This window comes from Aulonocara sp. 'chitande type north' Nkhata Bay, linkage group LG5 (genome assembly GCF_057382095.1).
Source record: "Aulonocara sp. 'chitande type north' Nkhata Bay isolate Kocher_YH1m ecotype deep benthic linkage group LG5, A_spYH_male_GT1.1, whole genome shotgun sequence".
Taxonomy (NCBI): Eukaryota; Metazoa; Chordata; class Actinopteri; order Cichliformes; family Cichlidae; genus Aulonocara; species Aulonocara sp. 'chitande type north' Nkhata Bay.
The window spans coordinates 9,017,072-9,038,204 of NC_141348.1; the positions used below are offsets into that span (position 1 = coordinate 9,017,072).

General features: G+C 41.0%; 1 protein-coding gene across 2 annotated transcripts in view; it reads left to right on the forward strand.

Moving 5' to 3' along the window:
- The window catches only part of phf2 (PHD finger protein 2), a 40,886-nt gene that overhangs the window by 17,354 nt on the left and 2,399 nt on the right, over positions 1–21,133 (forward strand). Inside the window, exons 5-21 of one of the 2 annotated variants that reach the window (XM_086291196.1) lie at positions 2,079–2,220; positions 2,334–2,520; positions 2,662–2,824; positions 4,291–4,378; positions 4,663–4,769; positions 5,965–6,056; positions 6,157–6,246; positions 8,119–8,472; positions 8,940–9,056; positions 10,455–10,570; positions 10,787–10,965; positions 12,502–12,569; positions 14,864–15,030; positions 15,861–16,147; positions 18,478–18,573; positions 18,663–18,772; positions 18,854–19,166. In XM_086291196.1, coding sequence (XP_086147322.1) covers positions 2,079–2,220; positions 2,334–2,520; positions 2,662–2,824; positions 4,291–4,378; positions 4,663–4,769; positions 5,965–6,056; positions 6,157–6,246; positions 8,119–8,472; positions 8,940–9,056; positions 10,455–10,570; positions 10,787–10,965; positions 12,502–12,569; positions 14,864–15,030; positions 15,861–16,147; positions 18,478–18,573; positions 18,663–18,772; positions 18,854–19,166 — 2,676 coding nt within the window. Of the gene's footprint in view, positions 1–2,078; positions 2,221–2,333; positions 2,521–2,661; positions 2,825–4,290; positions 4,379–4,662; positions 4,770–5,964; positions 6,057–6,156; positions 6,247–8,118; positions 8,473–8,939; positions 9,057–10,454; positions 10,571–10,786; positions 10,966–12,501; positions 12,570–14,863; positions 15,031–15,839; positions 16,148–18,477; positions 18,574–18,662; positions 18,773–18,853; positions 19,167–21,133 lie in introns of both variants that reach the window. The other variant, XM_086291195.1, reaches the window with a different exon arrangement.

The window sequence follows — 21,133 nt, forward strand, 5'->3', positions numbered from 1 at the left end:
TTGGTGATTCTAAATTCACCATAAATGTTAATGCGAACGGTTGTTTGTCTCTATGTGATTGACTGGTGAGCTGTCCAGTGTGTACCATGCCTCGTAACCTAGCCCCCCTGCAACCAGGATAATGATAGGAGGATGTTAGTTGTTGTAGACCCATTCAACTTTCATGTTAACCAGACTCTAGACCAGGGGTGTCAAACTCAAATACACAGTGGGCCAAAATTCAAAACTGGAACAAAGTCGCGGGCTAACGTTAATATTTATTGAAATATATTTATTCCTCCAGATATAAGAATGAATCTTTTCTTATGAACTCAAACACATTTTGCTGAAAAACTGAATATGGATCAACCAAAGCTTAATACTAAACAATATATATATTAGCTGTATAATACCAGTAGGCCAGCTCTAATAGGAATTTGGTATGGCTTCGCGGGCCAAATGTAATTAGGCTGCGGGCCAAATTTGGCCCACGCGCCAGAGTTTGACACCTATGCTCTAGACTTTGTTGAACATTATGTAATATGAAGTCAACATGTAGTATTTAAGAGATCAAGTAGTACTGTGGTAAAGGTTATTGAATAGTGTTGAAATAAAATGACAAAATTGTGAAGGATTAAAATATTCCAAGAGCTCAACTTACTTCATCTAAACATGTTTCAATCACGTTTCATGAACACAAAATGCACAGGTTTATTGACTATGAATAAGTTGAGTTGATTTAACTCAGTTGTTTAAGTTTCTGCCAAAGCAAAACGTTTGTGTGCAACCAATGTCCACTATTGAATCAAGTAAATCCAACATGGCCTTTTTTTCAGTGCAGTACTATAACTGAAGCTAGACTAATCCTTCTATAACAACCACTGCATTCACAGTTACTTCTACTGAGGCAGCCGCTATTGCTCTTTCTATTACTTTTCTAACGTCAGCCACTGCTGCTGGTGCATTACAACAGCATCTGTTTGTTACTACTTTATCTGCTCTTGCTGACATACTGCAGTATGTCCTGAAAGTCATATAAAAGAATTATAAGTAAAGATATCTAACAGCCCAGGACAAGTACATGCAAGTCCATGAAGGAGAACGAAAACACAAAGCTTACTGTGAGTACTTGCAAAATACTTGATTAAAACCAAATGGGAAAGAGAAACAAAACAAAAATATGCAAACAAAAAACTGTAGTGTAGTAACATTAAAGGTAATTTAACAGTAATAATGATATTGAACGTGTAGGCTGAGCGTTAACCTTTCAGCTGACACCAGGTTACACATGTCAGAATTGACATTTGAACAAGAAGGTGGACTGCTAAGTTGTCAGCTAATGTTAGCCAGCTGTCTTTGGTGTAATGAACAGCTAACTTAGCTAAGTGCTAAGTAACAGCTAAAGAATACTGGAATTTCACTCACTTTAACTGAAGAACACACGTCTTGAAGCGTAGCTCATAGCATTTGTTAGCCATTCAAACCTGCTGTTTCCAAACGTTCAAAACAGTTCACTGCATGAAACATTGTGATTATTATCTTTTGAGAAAATTTAATGTGATTTGGCTTCTTGTTGTTGGATGGAGATGCATATTATTATTGGAAGAGATCCATGTTAATATTATAAATGTTTTTTGCTGTAATTCTGCGTTTTTCACTGCTGAGAAAAGTTTCGTTTGCTGACATTAGATCTTCTACTCTTAACATTTTACAAAGCGTGCAGATCCCCTGTTTTAACAGTCATAAGAGCATCTTCATTTACAAACACAATTGAAGCCAACACCAGCTGTGGCTTTAAAATGCAGCACGTGTGTGAATATGAGAGGGAAATGTTGGCACAACGAATGACTAATGTCATTTGTTTTAGTCGATGACCTAAAACTAAAACAAATGACATGATTAAACAAATGACATGATTAAAGCTGTACAATGCTCTCTGCGCTTCAGTAGGGGGCGCGCGTGTTCTTCTTGTCTTCTCTGTGCTGCAGACATTTTCTGTTAAACAGTTTTCCGCCTAATGAAAATGTTTAGCCTGTAGGTGGTTACTCTACCTTCAGCTCGTTTTATTGTGTCTTCCTCACCCCTGGCCTTTGTCTCAGGTCCCGATGTCAGCGTGGATGTGGTGGATGTCACGAAGCAGACAGACAGCGAGATGAAGCTCAAAGAGTTTGTCGACTATTACTACAGCACAAACAGAAAGAAAGTATTAAACATCATCAACCTGGAGTTCTCTGACACGAGGTACTAGCTCTCTGCCTGAAGGCAATGTTTGAAAAATGAGATCTGGCTTCTAAAGATGCCGGCTGCATGGAAAACTCACAGTGCTAATTTCTTTTTCTGTTTGTCTGGGACAGGATGAACAGCATAGTGGAGAGTCCACAGATTGTGCGGCGGTTATCTTGGGTAGAAAACTACTGGCCCGATGACGCTCTGCTCGGGAAGCCAAAAGTCACCAAATACTGTCTAATCTGTGTTAAAGACAGCTACACAGACTTCCACATCGAGTGCGGTGGCGCCTCTGTCTGGTACCACGTTCTCAAGGTTAGAGAAGTGTGTCGGGATGATGGGAAGTCAAAATATATTCGGGACTGATTCTGAGGCTTTGACAGGAAACACGGAATTTATTTCACTCCTTTGCTCATATGATGGCGATGACGCTGGAAATTGTGATTATGTTTGCAGGGAGAAAAGATCTTCTTCCTCATTAAGCCCACCTCGGCCAACCTGTCTCTGTACGAGCGCTGGAGGTCGTCGTCCAATCACAGCGAAATGTTCTTTGCTGACCAGGTGGACAAGTGTTACAAATGCACATTGAAGCAAGGCCAGTCCCTGTTCATCCCATCAGGTCAGAGCTGGTCTCCTCTCATGAGTCTAGCTGAACATGTTTCGCTCTTTTCCTGTTCTCATGAATGAATGGGACAGACAGAAGCCTTGTTGACTCAATCACAAGCAGGAATCACACTTCCCGTGTCCGTGAGTCCACTTTGGTCTCAGTGATGTAAATTTTATCATCAGACGGTCAGCACGAAGGCCAATGCGGACATGCCTGCCAGTTTTTTTTCTTTCCCAAGGGTAGTTTGAGGTGTAGCTGAGCGTCAAGCAACCGACCTTCTGATCTGCTGACGACCTGCTCTTCTTCCTGAGCAGCAGCTAGAATAGAATAGAGTAGAATGCCTTTATTGTCACTATACAGATGTAAAATGAGATACAGAGCATCTCCTAATCAGTGCAAACATGTGGGAAAAGAAGCTAACTTAGCTAAGTGCTAAGTAACAGCTAATAAGATAGTCAGTATGAGCCCCTTTTTACTCATAGCTCAGCTGTTATCTTCAGCTGGTGCATCATGTATGACGTTGGCCTGATTTACACTTGTGCGGGGAATCTTTGTAGAGCCTGTATCTTCGGGGTTTTTTGTTTTTTCCCCAGAAGCAAATATAATTGTCCCTCAGGTTTTTCAGCTCTTTGTACACTCCCTCACATCTCTTCTCCCTCTAGGAATCTGCTGACAGTTGTGATTCTTGTATCGATGCTGTGATTATTGTTATTTATACTGAAGCGATTATTGTTGTTCTCTCACTGATGAATTCAAAAAAAGTATTTGGAAATGCACAAGAGGAATCAGTGGTCCAGAACAGGCCGATCACAGTAGTTGCAGACTGTGTCAGCCCCGACGTGTAGTTACATTTCTCAGAAGGTGCACTTCCCAAAGTAAACTGCAAGCTGCTTTGCAGTCCACTTTCAGCAGCTTCTCCTTTTCACATTGTTTAGGACTTGTTACTTGGTCTGATCTGATACTGAACTGCAGTGACCGATATTTTTTCCACGTAGCCTAAAATTGGACTCTCTTATTTTAGCCTTATCTTGTCTTAAAACCAGAGAGGACAAATCGCATGTGGCTAGTCATAAAACATGCATATACTGGTGCTGTCAGCGTTAATCTCGTTAAAATGACGTTAACGCCACAGACGCATTAACGCGGCAAATCTCTGTTAGCAAGTTAACGTGGCTCGCCCCGTGCGAGGGGCTGCACGGCATCAACGCATCAGCGCGTTTAGCTCGTTAACACGTTAGCGCCATGCAGCCCCGCCCACAGGGCGATCTGCGTTAACTCACTAACAGAGATTTGCCGCGTTGATGCGGTTATGGCATTAACGTCATTTTAGCGAGATTAGCGCTGACAGCACTAGTATACAGGTAATACTTCCTTAACAATAAAAATGCAAGAAATGTTGTTGTTTGCATTCAGAATGCTGCATTGATGTTATTCTTGTAAATACTGGATGATTATCTTGTCTCATCTGGTTCCTTCAGGTTGGATCAATGCAATACTGACACCTGTCGACTGTCTGGCGTTCTCTGGACACTTTGTCCACAACCTCAGTGTGGAGATGCAGATGAGGTTTGGGCACCTTCCTTTTCACACACATTCATTCTTTACGCTTGTTTTTAGTGCACTGGGTTATAACGTGATCCACTGTGCCTCCTGCAGACATTCCTGTGGTGATCTAGTGTGACCTTAAAGGCCTCGGTTGATATTATTCAGTAGTTTCCAATTCTTTCCTGCTCCAAATTCCACCAATTCTGTTTATGAATTCTCCCTCTTTGGAAGTACTTTGTGAATTCCATCCTTTGTTAGTAATCCGTGATGATGTTTAGCTGAAACCTTTTTTTTATCTTCCTCAGGGCATATGAAATTGAAAAACGGCTAAAGGTCAAAACTCTCACTCCTTTCCCCAACTTTGAGACGGCGTGCTGGTATGTGGGGCGACACCTCCTCGAACGATTCAAAGGTGAAGTCTCAAATCGCGTCGGTGTAGTTATAGACTCCGGCTTTGCGTGTGGTACTCTAATGTAAACACTCATCCTCGTTTCACTCGATATTTCTCCAGAGGAATGCGTGAATGCGGAGAAAACACAAACACTGTCAGAAATGCATCTTTTTTTCTGGGCTGCACATTCAGCATGTGGCTGCATGTCTGCAGCGCAGATGAGGAGCTGGATGCTCTAATATTATTTCAGTCATTAAATCGGTGAATCGCAGAGTTCACAGATGATTAGCTTCAAAAGGTTTGGCCCAGCTAGAATCACTTGCTCCATTACAAGCCTGTGTTTAAACTCCCTTCAGCTGGCGTGGCCCAACTGTTTATGTTTCCAGCATTTTCTGTGTATGTTCATGTGTTAAAACCAGATTGTGATTTTGTGTGGTGCACGCCACCTCCAAACTATAAAGCTCTGTCATTAATATGCCATTATTCTTTTGAAAAGCCACCTATTATGCTTTTCCTTATTTTCTGTCATATGTAGTATACGGTTCAGTCGTGGACACACATATTGAACGTGGCTTCAAATAATGAGTTCAGTGTATTTGCATGTATTTTCAGACGGCTCTCTCAGGCAGTGATTTTCTGCTCTCCTCAAAGATAGGAAATACACCCCAATATGGTAATCTCAGAAGCCCCACCCACTAGTTCTTTGTTTGTGAGGGGCAGCCAGTCACAGGAAAGTCGGTTTACAGAAACGGTGGCCTTAAAGGGAGAGGCTTGTTTCACACAGAGCTGCGCTAGGCTCAGCGTGAGATAAATAGGGATTGTGAGTCATGAAAAGCTGGTCTAGTAGAAGATAATATCCAGAGTAAATCAGCAAGATGATGGTGGCTTGCACCTTAAGAGCTTTAACATGCCGCTTGGCTGTGTTGGGGTTGATCTGCACGTCTGAATTAAGGTAACAGGACAGTGTTGTCTAAACACAAAGTCGCCCTGTTGATGGGAGTCCCTCTTCTGTACACTGAGGAGTGCAGTAGCTTTATCTTCTCTCAGCTGTTCTCCTGTTGATCAAAGGCTTATTTCAGTTAGATCCTGTAAATCTCGCCACCACTGGGAATTTACACTGTCCGTTGTGCCCTTTTTAACTGCAGTAGTCCCAGCTGCTCACAGTTCAAAGGCCACGATTCACTCAGTGATAAAATTTGCATTCTTTGCTCTGTAGGTTTACATAAAGCGAATAAGCAGCCAGCTCCATACCTGATACATGGTGCCAAAATCATCAATGGAGCCTTTAGAGCCTGGACTAAAAAGCAGGTATGGAGGCAACTAAATACAAAATAGAGTGTATCTAGTGTCATGTATCTGTCTATTTTCTTAGAAACTTTTTTTGTATTTGTTTTGTTTTTTGTAACAGGCTCTCCTGGAACATGAAGATGAGCTTCCAGAGAACATGAAGCCATCACAACTCATTAAGGATCTTGCCAAAGAGATCAGATTGTCAGAGGTATTTTTATTTCTAGGTGGTAATTTCATAGTTTTTTGGCTCCAGGAGAAATTAATGTTTCATATTATGACATATAGGAAACCATAGAGGTTTGTCTAGAGGACGATGCCTTATTTTTGCTAATCAAAAAGCTTAATATTCATATTTGGTTTTTGCAAATTAACCCTTTCCACTTAGGCCTCTCCATAAACTCTCAAATGTCAGATTTGCAGAAAAATTAACATTTTATTGCCATCAAAGAAGGCTGATGTTCTGTAGATTATGAAGCCCTCGTCTTTCCGCTAATCTCAATGATAAAAAATACTTTACTAAATTTTTCTTTACTTTTAAAATTGGAACTTTCTTTTGGCAAAAAATAATTCTTTTGTTACATGTGGTAGCAACAAAAAGCAAACCAAATCTTAGCAGCTAACATTTAGCCAACAGCTAACATTTAGCTATCAGCTAAATGTTAGCTAACATTTAGCTGATAGCTAAATGTTAGCTAGCTTATCTAGCATTAAATACCATGTTAGTGCTATGAATAGCTGTTGTTCAGATAACTTGTTACTAAAAGATTAGCTTGCAACACACAGTGGCATTGTGTTTGCAACCAAATGGTGAATAGAAAGAATGTGTTTTTATGTTTTGTTTGTATCTCTTAGTTGAGCATACAGTTAGCCCAGTGGTTAAAGTAGGATTTGCCAGGTGGGGGTCCCTAGGTTCAGGTGTAGCAGAGACAACTACATCCTCCTATACATATATATAAGCTCATGTTACGTTTGCCATTACAGGTGCTTTGTAACTTCTTGACAGTATAAAGCTGGAATTCTGCAGTTTTTACTAAAGAACATGATACACTTAAATCAATGACATCTTCTACAAGCGAGTCCTCCTACTTAGCAGCCATATTAAAAAGCATCTGAACACTAATATTTGCATTTACCTTGAAGCATTATTTAAATTAGCTTTCATTTTAAAGGTCAGCAAGACACACAAACTTTATGCATCGAATATTCAGAGAGTTTGCTCACTCTTCACACAGATGGGATTTTAAAAGCTTCTCCTCTGGTATTCATAAAACTTTCGTTCTATCTAAAATTCTCTCATAAGTTTCAGTTTAGACTTGAGGGTCCTATCTTTCTCTTACAGTGTCTCAGATTTTAAACCCACCAGTGACCAAGGATATCACAGTCTGCCCTGCATCAATCCAACATAGTTCATCACTGAAAACCAGAGCACAGCACTGCAAACGACCTGCTCTTAATATCTAGTAAAATATTGAGGAACATGGAATTATTGTCATTTAAAAAACATGTTGGAATATGAAACATCCCTATGTCAGCAACACATCATCTATAGATCCAGTATCTGAATAATAAAACTTTGAAATGAATTAGAACATTACATATAGACTTTAAAGTTGATCAAATGACACTTCCTGAGCACCTGGACCGCCTGGGAATCCCAGGTGCTGTAAGCTTTGGGCAGCACAGTGCTTAGGACTGTTGCCTCACAGCAAGAAGGTTCTGAGTTCAATTCCACCATCAGGCCGGGGTCTTTCTGTGTTGAGTTTGCATTTTCTCCCTGTGTTTGCGTGGGTTCTCTCTCTCCTCCCACAGTCCAAAGACATGCAGTTAGTGGGGTTGGGTTAACTGGTCACTCTAAATTGCCCATAGGTGTGTCTGTGTCGATGTTTTAGCCCCGAGACAGGTAATTTTATGTAGAAAATAAAGTGCAGTACCAGGTGACTACATTCTGAAGTGTTGTAAATGATCACACCAGTGATAAAGTTAAATAATAAAAACAAAATCCTAATTTAGGTTTAATGAACTCACAGAAGGTTTAACGGCAGGTTACAAAGTCAAAAGTTGACCTTGATTTCTTTTACAGAACACAACAAAAGCCATTAAAAGCGAAGCTCCAATTAAGGTACCAGTTGAGGAACCGTTGTCCACCCAGTCCGAGCCTGAAGAAGCCATGTCTCCAGCACATGTCCCCTCACCCAGCAGAGAGAAGTCCAGAAAGAAAAGCTCAAAACCCCCTAAACCCCCTAAACCACCCAAGCCTCCCAAACCTTCAAAGACGCCCAAGCCTCCGAAGGTGCCAAAGGTCAAGGAAGGAGGAAAGAAGAAAGCAAAGTCAGCAAAGGAGTCATCACCACCTCCTAAACCCTCCAGTTTTGCTGCGCTGGAGTCCCATGCAAAGGACATTTTGAGTAAAATGGACCAGCCAAAAAAGCCTAAGGTGAGCATTTAGTTATGTTAGCACTTTTTTATAGAAATGATGGTTTCTAGTTTCATTGTAGGTCAACCGTTCTGTATCTGATTATGCTATGAAATGTTCAGCTGCTGCCTGCAGGCAGCTGTAAAGTGTTAGCATATATAACTGGCTGCACAGCTTTCCCTGCTAGTATGCATTAACTGGTGCACATGCTAAACAGGCTTTTTTTAATCAAAGAAGTGCGTCTATGTCTACGTAAGGGTGGCCGTTGCTCGGTCATATACCAGGTCATCGTTTTTTAACTGCAGAGGTGTAACATAACATCTGTGAAAATGATTGTATGTATAAGCATTGAATTAAGATTTTATAGATTAGACATGTGATACACAGTTCAGTTAAACTGCAGTTCCACTTTCTGCCTTTGCAGGGCAGAACAGTTTCACCGATTGATCGTTCTGTTATGTTTCTCTGTAATTGCTTTCATTTTCCAGGCTGTTAAGAATGTCCTGAGCATGTCTGAGAAGGAAATGTCAAAGCAGAACAATGTGGAAAAGTTTGATATCAGAGAGCAGAATAAAAACAAGACTGAAGCGAAATGGAAGTACAAGGTAAGTTTACCGGAGCTGTTATTTTAAACTAATGGTGGTGAAGACTTTCGCCTTGGCCTGCAACAGCCAATGCATTTGAAATTCTTTAGGCAATAAGCTATGAAGGTTACAAGTTGAGCAGCTGAATAGAAAAAATGCAGGACCATCCAACAATGATTTGAACACTTCACTTCAAAGCAATCAGCCAAAGTAATGATGCGGCCCAAGTCGCACATTTGAGGCCTGCACCTCATCAGGGCTTCTCCAGAAACGTCCGCCCTCCCAGAGTTTACCTAATGGAATTACGCCATGTCCATATCCAGTGCATTCCATCTAAGTATTTACATATGCCCCCATCTCCTTTTAAAGCGTGTTGTATCGTTATTGTAGAACAACAGGAGGAAGTTTTTAGCGGGGAGAAAAAGAAAGTGTAATTTTGGTGAACGGAAGACATTAGAGGGCTTTAGTTTCTTGGAAAATACAATGCCAAACTGCTGTGGAATGTATTAAACCCCTCCAAGGACCTCCATCCCACTGCTCGTTCACATCAGGCCAAACATTTACAGATGGGGAAGAGACCCCGTTAGACCTTTACCAAGGTCACTGACAACCACATCTTCACTTGTGATCACTGTTCATTTGTGCAGAGGCTCGCAGCTTCTCTGTTAGGTCTATAAAGCTCGTCGGTGTCGCACGGCAGTGTGAAATTTCTGTTTCAGATTACAGCGCATAGGAAACAAAAACAGCTGAGGAGTGAATATTTGAAAATGTGAAAATGGATGTTCTTGGGTTGCAGTTAATTACAGTGTGATCAGTGGGGACTTTCATGGCAGTCGTTCTGCATTCCTCTATGTGGATTTGGTTTAGTGAAAATTGGGTCAGAAAATTTGACCTGTTGGGTTTAACATCATGAGGTACTCACCCTTTTAACAGCAAGGTTTATTTTAAGAGTTGATGAAACAGTTAATGACAGCGTCTTTTCTTTTCTTTTTTTAAATTCTGATTGTTTAACAGGTTTCCTAAAGTACACAAGGACTGAGAATCTTTATGTGCCAAGTTTTAGATCATTTCTTCATTTATACGATTACTTTTTTAAGTTCCAGTTAGCTACATTTACATTGAAGTGTAAAAATGAAGGCATGAGACAGAGGCCACATTTCCTTTAAACTTCAGCTAGAATCAAAACAGTGAGCTAAGAGAGGCTCAGATGCTCTGTAGAACTGAGGGAACATAGTTATATGCAATTAATCTTTCCTTTGAAATAAAAGTACAGAGTCGGTTTAAATTGGCATGAAGTGTTCTCATTAATGCAGTGAACCAGAAATAGCGACACCAAGATATCTGTCATCCTCTCTGTTCTTTAACATAACGCTGATTACTTTTAGCTTCTCTGACATTATTTTCCTTGGAATGTTGCAGAATAGTAAACCCGATTCCCTGCTGAAAATGGAGGAGGAATGCAAATTTGACAGAACACTGCTGTCAAGCAATAAAGACAGATTCAGCTTTACTATGTCTCACAGGAAACTGCTGAGGTATGTATGGAATGGCTGCGATCGCCACGTAAATGTTCGACTTCAGGTCTTTGAAGAGACGAGCACGCCAGCTTTCTCATGTGGTGTATTTTGGTGATTGTAGAGCCATGTGGCTATCAGCAGCATATCCATTAGAGCTAATTCAAGGACTTCTCGCTGCGAGCGCCTGGCTGAGCCTCGTATCACTCCCTTATTGTCCTGCGGTTTCATTTTCAGCTCCAAGACCCTGAAACCTCAGACCAACTCAAGTGTTTTTGGATCATTACAAAACCTAAAAGAGGACAAAACCAAGCCAGTGATAGACGAGTATGAGTACGTCTCAGATGAAGGCGAGCTGAAGATTGACGAATTCCCCATCAGACGGAAAAAGAACACTGTTAAGAGAGATCTTTCCTGTGAGTATTTTGGGCTTATTTGGTTCGTGTTTCAGTTTGTTTAAATTATCAAGTTAGACTGGGCAATTTTCAGAGTATCGGCTTCAATGCGTATGTATCAAAAAGTGCCAAAGATTTACTCAGCGATATACTCTTGATCTGGTATTTCCTGTTCTAAATTAAAAACATGTTTAGGGGCATGTTTTAGCTCTGTAAAATGATTTTTTAAGACAGATGCATTAAACAGTTTGGTTTATTTTTGTACATAAATAATGGTTAAACCATTCTGACATTTCAGTTTTTGCTTAACATCTGGAAAAAAAGAGCTTTGTTTGAGAGATTAAGAACTGTGACAACATCAGCCTACACGGCACAAAGCATCACTGCTGTTTTGATTGCTGACCTAACTGTAAAATGACTACTTTTTTAATGACATAGTTATCAGATGATTGACTAAATTTTCAGTAAAATTACAAAAAAGAAAGAAAATCTCGGCAATTCAAGTCGAATTACTTGCATTTACATAATGTGTTGTTAAAGAAGAGCAAGCCCTGTTTTGTCACGAGTTAGTATATACAGCTCGTTTGTGACTGTAGCTGAAGGAAATTCAGCTAAAGACGAAGTATGAATAACAAAAGTGTCCACTTTAACTCTAAAAATCTCTAACTTGTGGTAGCACGATTTACCACAGCGTTGTTGTTAGTAGGGATGGGTATTGTTTAGGTTTTATGTTTAGCTGTTTTCCACTTTTTCTTTGGTCATTTTAGCCTTTTTGGCCAGGGTGAAGGGAGCATCTGCCATCAAACAAGAAGACAGCTGCATGTAGCCATGATGATGTTTGCTAGTTCACATTAATGTAATAACGTGGTTAGCCTACTCAACGTAAATTACACACGAACAACGTTAAGCTACTCACGCAGAGAAGAACGGCTGCTGCTCCATCATCATCCTCATCATTTCTGCTACCTGGCAGGGCTAGGGGCCAGGACTCTGCTCTTCGGGTTTTTGGGGATGTTGCTAACTCCGGGTCCGATAACAGGCACCACACCCGCAGTAGATGTGCTCGGTGTGAGGTCTCGCAGCAAGCTATCAAATACGGCGCATTTCTCGGCTTTTAACAAAATGCTATGCGTCGCCAGGTGTTTCATCAGATTCGAGGTGTTACCTCCTTTGCACAGTATCAGCTTGTTGCAGGCTGCTGAGTTTGCATCTTTTGCTGTGAAGTACAGCCAGACTTTTGACCACTTTGCCTTGGTCATTTTTAATCTGCTCTAAAAGAACATACGTACCTGGCCCCGCCTACTATGCTTGCAAAGGTAAAATGATTGGCTAGAATCCAAAGTGTATGACATCTCAGGGAAAAAAAAGCATCGAAATAAAGCACCGAAATGTGCGCTGCTTTTCGGTCTGGTTACTACCGTTTATGTCAGAACCGGTGCCATAATGGCACCGGATACCGGTACCCATCCCTAGTTGTTAGTCTTATTGGAAGACTAGTCTTAAAATGTTACTAATTCCGATGTTATGGTGCTGATTGTTACATTTGTTTTTCCCTAGTTTTATCAGACATCAGAGAACCTATTCAGCCAGCCAAAAAAACAAAGTTTCAACCCTCGGTGACTAAGGTATGTACGACATCACCTGTATCTGCTATTCCCAAACGTTGGAACACTGAGGCCCAGCTTGAAAATCGTCAGCCTCCCACCGTTAATGAGAAAAATAATCAATACAAAATTAGTGCTTACATTTTTGTTTAGGTTGATTCTCATAAACAGTTGTCCTTTTGCAAACTGCAGTAAGATGTAAGCTCCAGTTCTGCGCCTTTGTTTTATTATATTTGATGACATTTTACACTAAGCTTTAACATATGAACATCAGTATTTATGAGACATTCAAACAGAATGACAAAATGTAAAAATTTATATTTTATACTTATTTATTATTTGTACAATAACTTTCACTGCCCACCTACAGTAAGTTCTATGTGCTGATGAAGCATACTAATAATTCCAAAAAATAATACACACGACCTGTGTGGTGGAATCACTTTGGACAGACGCGCACACTCGATAAATGTAAAGTTTTTGCACTTAACAGAGAATTTAATGTTTTGGCGTTTTATCCATAAAACTTAAGCAGTTATGACGTTAATGTGATGCATAAACAGACTGTGAAAAAATTCTGCAGTGCTCCTTTAACTCAGAGGCGGAGACTTCCTGTGCTGTGGAGCCACACACACTGATGAGAGAAAGAGCTGTGGCATGAATGGAGGAAGAGGAAGAAAAAGCCTAGACCAAGTTTACTAATGAGAGGTCACTAGAACCCATATCACAGCCTTGATCTGCAGTTTCCCCGGATATTTCAAATTCTGTGTTGTTGTGATGCCATGCCACTCATTTAAATACATATTAAAATGAAAGATTATAAATAGATGTTAAAACTGAATTTTGTCTTTTTAATGAAAAAATTATATTTTTGAATTTAACATGTTTCAAAGAAGCTGGGACGAGAAAACAGAAGACTGAAAAAAGGACAAAGAACATTTTAGCTCTAATGTGATTAATTAGGAACATTTTTATTTAATCACACTGGATATAGGTAAACATAATGACTCCATATTGTAGTGATTCATACAACATGTGACACGACACCATCCACTGGGAGCATTTGGTATAAAAACCTGTTAAATGAAACGTGTGTATACTATTCCTGCTGTGACAGAGCCGTGCAAAGAAAGTAGCTTAAACATTTCTGGTAAAATAGAAGATATGAAGAGGTTCATCACGATGAGGAGGACATTTGATTTAAGGCTTCTTTTTGTGGTTCATGCAATTAATTATTGATTAAGAGAATATAAAATAATCTATGTAGCAAAGGGACAAGACTGAAAACCAGTGTTAGATTATCACTATCTGAAAGCCCTCAGCCAGCAAGGCTTTAAGAAGAAGTTTAAAGACCCCCACACAACGAAGGAATCAGATACTCTGCCTTCTTTTCTGCGTCTCAGCTCCAAAAGACTAAAGTAGAAAGTGTTGCTCATGCTGCCTTCTGATGGCATGAGAAGCATGAGTGCACCTGTGAAGGCACCAATAATACTAAATGATATGTTCAGGTTTAATAAAAACACATGCTGCCATTTAGGCAACAAAATATTCAGCCGAGGCCTTACATGTTTTAGCAAGACAGTATCAAACTGCTTACTGTACACACTCCAATAGAACAGAACCACAGAAGAAGAGCCCTGATGCTAAAGTGGCTGGGTGACAGTCCACATGTGTCCCCCACTAACTATTGGCATTTCATGAAATGATGTCAAAAGATAATTTAACACTAAAGCAGCTGGTGTCGTCCTAAATCTCTGTAGTGTTTTACAAAGAAAGTTGAAATTTTAAAAAAGCACGGCGGCATTAAAATAGAGCTGTTAGATAAACTGTCACTATTAACATTAAAATGTGGGTTTTTCATTCACAAATCTATTCTTCGAAACGAGGTTGTAGTTCCATACTGGATCAGCAGATGGAAAAAGTGGGCAAATATCCCAGGGGTCCAGTCCTGAGGGGCTGCAAGTGCCCTACATTTGCTTAGAGTGTCTTTGTGTGGGGTAAGGTTAGTAAATGAGAATGTAGTCGACAGCAGAAGAATCAAATATCAATATTGCCTGTTTTTGCATCGTTCTAAAAACATTTATGTTAAAGTGAATAACTAAAAAGGGGGCTGACGGGGGCAGACGGCTCATTTGTGCCCTGGGGCCTCCTACTGAGACTTTCTGGCGGCAGTCCTATGATAAACAGTGAGACTGCAGTAAAGAAGCCATTACAAGAAAAGCGAACATGGATTTTCCTTTTTTTGCCAGAAAAGGAAAGAAACTTGAAGTCTCTCTCATATCTCTTTCCTGTACGTTCACTTCCTTCAACACCAGAGCACAGACTCCTCAGATGAAGAGACGCTGCACATAGACACGGAGGCCAAGCCTGAGGTCAAAAGTCGCAATTCCAAGGTGAAGAAAAAGAGCGGCAGCGCCGCAGGAATTCTGGACCTGTTGCAGGCCAGCAAGCAAGTGGGTGGCATCGACTACGGCACCAACAGGTAGACTAACCTAACCCCGATGTCAATTTTCTGCTGCATTCCCATCAACACCAACAGAACTTGGACTTCTAAACTCATTTGAGTTAGAGTACATGCGCAGCATTAATCTCTAAATGGCTCCCGCTGGACCCCCTTTTCCTTCAGTAAATGAATTTTAGCTCTTCTTAATGGACCGAGGCACTGACAAACAAATGGCCTACTCAGCGGCGACGTAATTGGATGAAAAAGCTGAATTTTACAGCTTCGCTCAGAGCTGAAAAATCAGCTAGCGGCTGGAGCAACAGTTTACACCGATTCTGTCAGCAGTTTGTGTTAAGTCAGTGTTTGTTTCATCCCGTGTTAATCTATCAAACGCTGCGTGGCTCCAGGCTCTTCCCTTTGCCTTTTGCTGTTTGCGAGCTCTTGATGGTCTATTTCCACCACACTGAAAGCTACAAATGAGCAATGAAAGAAAGAAAGAAAACATTGATGAAATATGTTAATTTATCACATCGTTGGTGCTTTGAAGAGGGGCTGAAGCTTCATTATAGCGGTGTGTGATAGTCGCTTTGTTTCTTGTGGCAGCTCAGCAGGTGATAGCTTAATGGGTGTGTGGATTCATTTTGGGAGCGATGTCTTAAAGAGGATATTTGTTTTTGACAGTTTTCCTTCCTCTTTGTTCCACTGAGGCACAGTTTGTAATCTAGCTTACACCGAGATCTGGTTCAGAGCCTTCTTCAGTTCTTTCTTTCTTTCTTTGACCTCTGCCAGCGTGTTGACCACCATGTAATGGCTGTGTTGTTGTGTATTTCTTATTGACATACTTACAGTCAGCCACCTGCATCTCCCAGCACACAGGAGGCCATTCAGGGCATGCTGTCCATGGCCAACCTGTCGTCTTCAGAGAGCTTGCAGCAGCCGTGGAGCAACAGCCAGGCCAAAAACAACGGCCAGTCGAAGAACAACTCGCACAGCTCGCAGGCCGGCAAGAAGGCCGGCAGAGGAGGAGGCGGAAACAACAGCAAGCGGTCGACTAAACGTCTGCCAAAGAAACCCAGGAAGAGCAGCAGTATTGAGAGTCTAGATTATGACGACGACCAAGATCACATGGATGCGTGTTTCAAGGACTCGGATTACGGTAAGCGACAAATGCCAACTTGTTGTTGTTTCCTCATTTTCCTGTCATCGTGGGCAGGGTGGGGTGACGGCGGTAACGAGTGTCATTTTTCCATGATACTGGTGCTGGTCAAGTTCCAAAGCATTCCCTGTTTTGCCCTATTGTACCCAGGATGTGTTTTTTTCAGCTACAGTGTACTTTATGAATTTATAAGTCACACCTACCTATTGTCTGGGCAGAATCACAGGAAACCAAGAAAATGCTGAAAATGAGACAAAAACACGAACTGAAAAGATAGAGTGTGTTTCTGGATGGCTGTCTTTCTAAGCTTAGACCATCAGAGTGATGAAACTAGGTAAACATTTCATATGCTGGAGTCTTGGGATTGCATTAACCCCAAAAATGTCTCCAAAAAAACATGCATGTTTATGTGTGCTCCTCCCCCTACACACAGAGTGGAGCAGGAAGCCGTCACTCTAACAGAAAACACCTTTTAACCAAAATATTAAAACAGCTCATCCAAACAACCTCTCACTCAGCGCTACACCCGATTACACCCACCAGCTTTGAAGGGCGTAGGATGAATGACTTTGGAGAGCAGACGTAAAGAGATTTCTCTAATTAGAAGTGGGATAACTTTAATCATGGTAAAACATTCTTGTAATCAGGATCAGGAATGGGAATGTGTATCAGGATGTTGTCATTGCGTCTGTTAGCTTCAAAGAGATGGTTTGCAAAATGTAAACAAATACACGCTTTAAAAACGAGCTTCATGAAGGTTTGTACTGGAACTGTTCTGTTGTTCGCCTTCATATTAATGCACCAATAATTGTCTTTAAGCATTACATGAAAAGTAGCTCCACACAAGAGACTGAGAATTGCTTTGAACTGAATAACTGTTTGGCTAAGTGGAAAAACAGATATTCAGACATAATCAGACTTTAGTTTTGATACAAAGGATTTAGAATCAGAAGATCCTAAAAGTGTCCACAGACAGTAACCTGTGCAATTGTTTCAGTGAGAGAATCACATCCATGTTTACTGCAGAGCTCCCCGAGAGCCTGAAGATCACAGATATCAGCACTGATTTCTTCACATTATCCGACTCTTCTGATGACGCACGATGACATCGTCAAAGGCTTTGCATTCAGGAACATTTTTCTGAAATTGTTCAGCTATTTGAAGATGCATTTTTTTGAACTTTTTTACTATTAAGGAGCTCTGCCTCTACAAGGTGCTCTTTGTTGGACCCAATCTGACAATTTTAGGACGTGTCCGTGGCATCAAAACCAGTTGAACACTTTTAAGAGTGCAACCCTCAATCATTTTGAATCATATTTTGTAGGATTTGTTGGAAAAACTAAAAATGAAAAGACTCCCTCACTGAGATTTCTCACGTTTTGCTGTTTCTAAATGCATAAATCTAAAACACAGTAGTTGCAATGTCTTTATATTTTATCATTTATATTTATTTGGGTCTTAAAGGACCTTAAAACACATTTTTGTTACATTATTATTTTTATATATTTTTTAAATTGCAGTACTTTTAGTGGTTCACTATTATTTTATTGCGCTTTTTTGTTTCTTTTTGTTTTCTACATCAATAAAGTTGAATGTGCAGGAGGGCTGATTTATTCAAAAACTAAAAACAGTGCAGCTGATCGGAGCTCTGTGAGTTCAGTCTGGTGTCATTTTTCAAGCGCATGAATGAGAAAATAATGTATCTGCCATGTCTGATCCTCACTGCTGCTAACAGGTGCTTTAAAAACAAATTGGCCCCTTATGTATCTGCTTGTGGAGCTTAATTTCTCAATTTGGCCTGGAGCTTTTCATTACGTGTACGTGACACGGGCTTATGTTTACTTTTCGTGCGTCTCTTTGGGGTTTTTTTGCTCCAGTTTATCTTTTTTTCCTGCAAAATGCTTTCCCTGTGAAGCCCATCCAAACACAGCTGTTTGGAGCCTCCTAGCTTGTTAATAAGCGATTAACACGCGTTCCAAACGGTTATTTTACAAGCTTTTTGAACTTCTAATTGGTCCAATTAGTTGTTCTTAGCACGAACATTCTCGCTCTAAAATCCCGAAGCTTCTCCCGCAGACTGGCACTCTGCTCTGCTTTTATAAACAGGTCATTTTTTATCTTGATCATCCAATTATCAGATATTAAAAGGTCTAGATTGGAATGGCTGCACTGTGAACCGACAGTCAACAGCTGCTTTGCAGCTGCACCGCATGCTGCCACTTCCTCCGTTTTACAGAAAACTGAAGTAATTGCAGCTTTTCTTTGCAACTTCTCAGCAATGAGCTAACATGCATGACATGTGAGTAATCTGTTCCACGTTTCGATTTTAGTTTACCCCTCGCTGGAGTCCGAAGAGGATAATCCTGTGTTCAAATCGAGATCAAAGAAACGGAAAAGCAGCGACGACACTCCGTACAGCCCCACAGGTGAACACTGGCATTGTTTAAGAAGCATCTTGGCTTCAGAGTTTTATGAAAGAAATATGTTCTAAACCCCAATATGGATGTCCTGGCAGCCCGCGTAGGACCATCAGTTCCCCGACACGAGCGGCCAGCCAGAGATGGAGCCCGGGTGGCGTCCATAGAAACAGGCCTGGCTGCGGCTGCAGCAAAGCTTTCCCACCAGGTAAATTACTTACACTGTATTCTTACACAACTGTAGATATTTCTGATCATTTTGCTCAAACAAAAAATGATGTGTCAAAAGGAGGAACAACAAAAAACCAAGAAGAAGAAGAAAAGCACCAAAAAGAAGGCGCTAGTAATAGAGGAGCCCCCGAAAATCTCTCAGGACAGTAGCTCGCCGGAGCACAATCTGGACTCCCAGGACGGCAGCCTGACAGACCACGAGTTCAACACTGGAACGGTCAAGTCACCGGGAGGGCCGCAGCCCATGGCACCCGGGGTCTTCCTCAGCCAGAGACGGCCGTCCATGTCCTCTCCCAACAGCACCAACTCCACAAGCACCAACAGCAGCGGCATGGCGAAGGGTGACCGTGTGGGCTCAGCAGACGCCAAAGGTGAGCACGTGTACAGAGTGTGGAGTGTGCAGAAGAAAATACACAACGGATGGTCCCGTCATCCTCAGAGCAACTGTCACTGGTTGTTGGTCCTGCAGAAACAGACAGAACTTTGTGCCTCACAGTGATGACTTCTAAATATATTTCCCTTTAAACCATTGCAGTGTATGTTATGAGCGATTTAACGCCAATGTAACAGTGTGTTTCCGAGAGAGGAAAAAAGGAAAAGCATAATAGGTCCCCTTTAAGCACAGGCACGGCTATTTGTTCGTTAGAAAATTTCAAATGCTGCGTGTAACGTCTTTAAAGCTTTAGTAATCTGTGGGATTAAGATTTCACTTCCCGTGAATAAATTTGAATCGCTCGCCTTCTTTACACAGAGATTCTTGTAGCAGCTTTTCAGTAATGGAGCAGTAATGAATGAATATCTAATGGCTTTTAAATTGAGCAGTTTTTCAGGGAAATGAATGTTTTCCATCTTGCCAAATGAAAGTTCTTTCCAGGATTTTTTTTTTTTTTACAATTTCTAAAGCTTCATCCGGACTAGTAATCAATAATAATTAGCAAATAACAGTTTGGTTTGGCGGCCGCTGCTCTTTGAGCGTGCAAAGTGCAACCTATTGTAATGAGAGACAGTTGTGTGAACTGTTGTGAACTGCCAATGATGGATACTTAGAGGGAGTGACTCCCTCCTCCAGGAAATGCGTCTCACTTAAAGGTTTTCTAGGGATCCTTTTAGGTAGCTTCTCGTTAATGCATTGCTTTTTAATTTACATTTGCATGTGGTTCTTCCCGCCAGTATTGAAATGACATTTAGACATGTTATTTAACAGAATTTTAAACGATCTGTCTTGTTCCCCTCTGCTGGCCACAACACAACATGCTATAATTTGGCATTAACTTTTAAAAGTGCCCATTTTGTCAGAATAGCAGGCGCACTGGCATTAACTAAAATTAGCCAGAAGAAAGATGCCAAAGCACAAACAGTCCCACTGCTGCAAATCCCACTTGTTGTTTACTGTAGTTATCCCCTCGTGGCCCATTCAGCCAAGTTTGGCTTGATTAGACAAACACTTAACGCAGCAGCGAGCTGCATGATCTGAGTTTGCATGCTGCCTAATGTTACTAGCAAAGTAGTAATATTACAAATGCAAATGCTTATATAGCACTTTTCTACCTGAGCACTCAGTAAAACTAGTCTCATTCATGCAGGCACTGTGTGCTACGCTTTGTGTCTAACAAGCGTCAGAGAACAGCTTGGGGTCAGTATGTTGTCAAGTATAGTTGGTATGTAGACTGCAGCACCCAGAGGTAAAGTCAACGATGACCTCTTTACCTCCTGAGCTACAGCCACTCCTGTGTGTTTAACGGTTATAATGTTTAATATAAACGTTGGCGCTGGCACGGCTGGCAGCCTTAACCCAATTTTCCTCGGGATGAATAAAGTATGCTCAATCAATCAATAATACAAACATGACATTAGTGATTGACTCCATTACTAACCCACATGTGGTCTTTTGCTGCTGTAACCATCTGTTTCAAGGTTTGACATGGCGTGGGTTCAGAGATGCTCTTCTGCTTGCCTTTGCTGTAGTGAGGGGTTATTTGAGTTGCTGCTGCTGTCCTGTCCGCTCAGAGCAGTCTGGCCATTCTGACCTCTGCCCTTAACAAGGCATTATTATCAGTATAATTGTAGGGTCTTTACCGTCAAATATAAAGCGTCTGGAAGCGATTGTGGTTGTGATCTGGCGCTATTTAAATGAGATTGAACTGAATTGCATTTTCACCCAGAGAACTGCCACCAACTGGATAGTTTCTCTGTTTTGAGCCATTCTGTGTTAGTGATGGTTGTATGCTTGTGAGGGGAAATCCCAGTAGGTCAGCAGTTTCTCAGACCAGTCCATTCAGAGGCACTTAAATCACCTTTCTTTCCCCTTTCTATTTGGACTGAACTTCAAAAGGTCATG